Source organism: Triticum urartu, chromosome 5A (genome assembly GCF_056163025.1).
Source record: "Triticum urartu cultivar PI428250 chromosome 5A, HENAU_Tu73, whole genome shotgun sequence".
Taxonomy (NCBI): Eukaryota; Viridiplantae; Streptophyta; class Magnoliopsida; order Poales; family Poaceae; genus Triticum; species Triticum urartu.
In genome coordinates, this window is record NC_141877.1 from 530,468,805 (window position 1) to 530,471,332 (window position 2,528).

General features: G+C 46.4%; 1 protein-coding gene across 1 annotated transcript; it reads left to right on the plus strand.

The window, feature by feature from the left end:
* Positions 1 to 423: 423 nt before the first annotated feature.
* LOC147972530 (putative lipid-binding protein AIR1) lies at positions 424 to 822 on the plus strand. Its single transcript, XM_087523102.1, has one exon. It carries the CDS (start codon positions 424 to 426, stop codon positions 820 to 822), a length of 399 nt encoding a protein of 132 aa, XP_087379228.1.
* Positions 823 to 2,528: the final 1,706 nt, after the last annotated feature.

Below are 2,528 nucleotides of genomic sequence, written 5' to 3' on the forward strand. Positions count from 1 at the left end.
ACGAAGAAGACCAAAGTCATAGGGGATTGGGGGCGTCGGTGTGTTGGTCTATTGGAGCCGCCGGTGGTAACATAATCTGTTAACAGTGAGGGTTTGGTGGAATCAAAGTTGACTTGAGCTGTTATCTATTAACGCGGTATGTGTTTACACGCCGATCTAACCAAACATGTTTTGAAGGAATCAGTTAACACTGTAATTGGATAACGATTCAAAAGAGTCGAACCAAACACCTCCTTAGTGATTCCTAGCACAGCAAAGCGTGCGTATCCATCTAGTAGGATTTTGAATCATCCATGATTGCTTGACATATTGGGGGACGCAAGTAACCCACTCAACTTTCTAGCCATAAGAAGCACCAAACAGAAACATCTCAAACAACACCTCCACCAAAGAAACCACTAGCTAGCTTGCTCAAAGATAAGCATGGCGCTAACAATGGTTTCCCTCCTTTTTGCCCTAAACCTTATTCTCATTGGCGTTGTGCATGGTAACCCACCAATTTTCCCTACACCGCCTTTGGTGCCTACCCCAGTTGTTGCACCAATTCCATCGAATGGTGGTTCCTGCCCAATCAACCCACTGAAGATAACTGTGTGCAGCAATGTGTTGCTGCTACTCAAACTCCGGATCAACGTGCCGGAGACCGAGCAATGTTGCCCACTACTTAGTGGGTTGGCTGATCTTGATGCCGCCATCTGCGTCTGCACTGCCATCAAGGCCAACCTCCTTGGGCTCATCGCCATTGACATTCCCGTTGACCTTACCCTCCTACTAAACCATTGTAACAAGATATATCCCTCTAGTTTCACATGCTCGCAATGAGCCATGACCAACTATACCTCCCCAAAACATACTCATAATTGTCATGCATGTGAGGCATACCTATCTATGCCAACTCATTAATAAATTTTGTGTTTAAATTATATATTTTTAGTTTTCAAGTTATGTTTGTGTGTGTGAGATAAGTGTATCATGTTATCTAATCCAAGTTATTGAGATGGATCTTGTGTCATTGAAGATATTCCCCTACAACATATGAGATCATTATAAATAATTCATAAATTGCATCATAGTCAATTGTTTGAACCATCTATCTAGATACAACATCTTAATGATTTTTCACAACTATGGAAATATCTATGATATCTTGCTTTTACTATGAGCGATCTGCTGACAGTCATTTATCATATGTTCAAGAGATTTCTTTGTTCTCAACTAGCACTACTAGGAAAAAGCCTAGTAGTAGCGCGGGTTAAATAGCTAGTAGCAGCGCGGGTGCCCGCGCTACTACTATGGCGCTACAGCTAACTTGTAATAGCATGGGTGCTACCCGCGCTACTACTATTAATTTCAAAAACAAAAAATTCTCGATCCCATGCGTGCTGTCAATGGCAGCAATGGTTCGATCCAGCGCCGGCAGTGATCGTCAGAGGTGCGGAAGGGCGGCGGCAGACCAGATCCAACGGCAGCCGCTACAGAGGGCCCGAATCCATTGCCGAGCAAGGCGGCGGCGTGGGGCTCCTCTTCACAGCCAAGGGAGTGAGCTCCTGGTCGTCCATGACGATGACCTGCACGGGCAAGGACATGGGAGGGTGAGTCAATCTAGAGGAAGAGAGAGAAAGAAAACGAGGGAGAGAGGAAGGAGATGGAGGTAGCAGCGAGGATGGTCGTCGGTGGTGAGGTGCTCCGCCGTGGTGGCATAGAGACGAGGCGGAAGACGAGTGAGCTCCTGGACGCCAGCGACGTGGGGAGGTGAACTCGTTGGGCGCCATGGAGGAGGAGGTGTGCTTGGGCAGGAGCACCATAGGAGAGCCTATGGAGAGAGGGGGAGAGTGAGGGAGAGAGGAGGGATTCGGCCAAGGATATGGGGATTTCACCTACCTCATACTTAGTAGTAGCGAGGGGTATAAAATCGCGCTACTACTATCAACTTAGTAGTAGCGTTGGTTTATACCCCTCGCTACTACTATGGCATGTCCCGGGGGGCACGGTAGAGACCGCTTAGTAGTAGCCAGGGTTAAAAACCCGCGCTACTACTATCAACTTAATAGTAGCGAGGGGTAAAAACCCGCGCTACTAGTAAGTAGCAGCAGCGAGGGATATAAACCCTCGCTACTAGTAAGCGTCTGCCTATAAGCTTTTCCCTAGTAGTGTAGATGTGTTGATTTTGTTCATGTTGCCTCCGAACCCTGCCATTAATTTTCCTAGCGTTTTTCACACACTTGCTTAGCTATTGGAAGCAATGTGGAGTTTCCAACCTTGCCCAAGCCGATCGACGCCATAGAGTTTTGTCACATCCCTAGTTCTGGTATGCAATAGGCTAGCCCTTCATGTGTGCATCATGTTTACTTTTCATAGAAAGTTGAAATGGGGATGACAGAGCCCCCAGCACCCCCTCTGAAACCAACTAGGGTTTACTAAAATCATTTTCAATGAACCTGAAATGCCCTTCTAAAATGTCCATCATTTTTGTCTTGGGTTAAAACCTCTGACAAAATTGGTTCACAATTTTTTAGGTCATCTTAAGG

Excerpts from the sequence above, each read along its gene's own strand:
- LOC147972530 (XM_087523102.1), top strand. The coding sequence starts at position 424 with ATGGCGCTAACAATGGTTTCCCTCCTTTTTGCCCTAAACCTTATTCTC.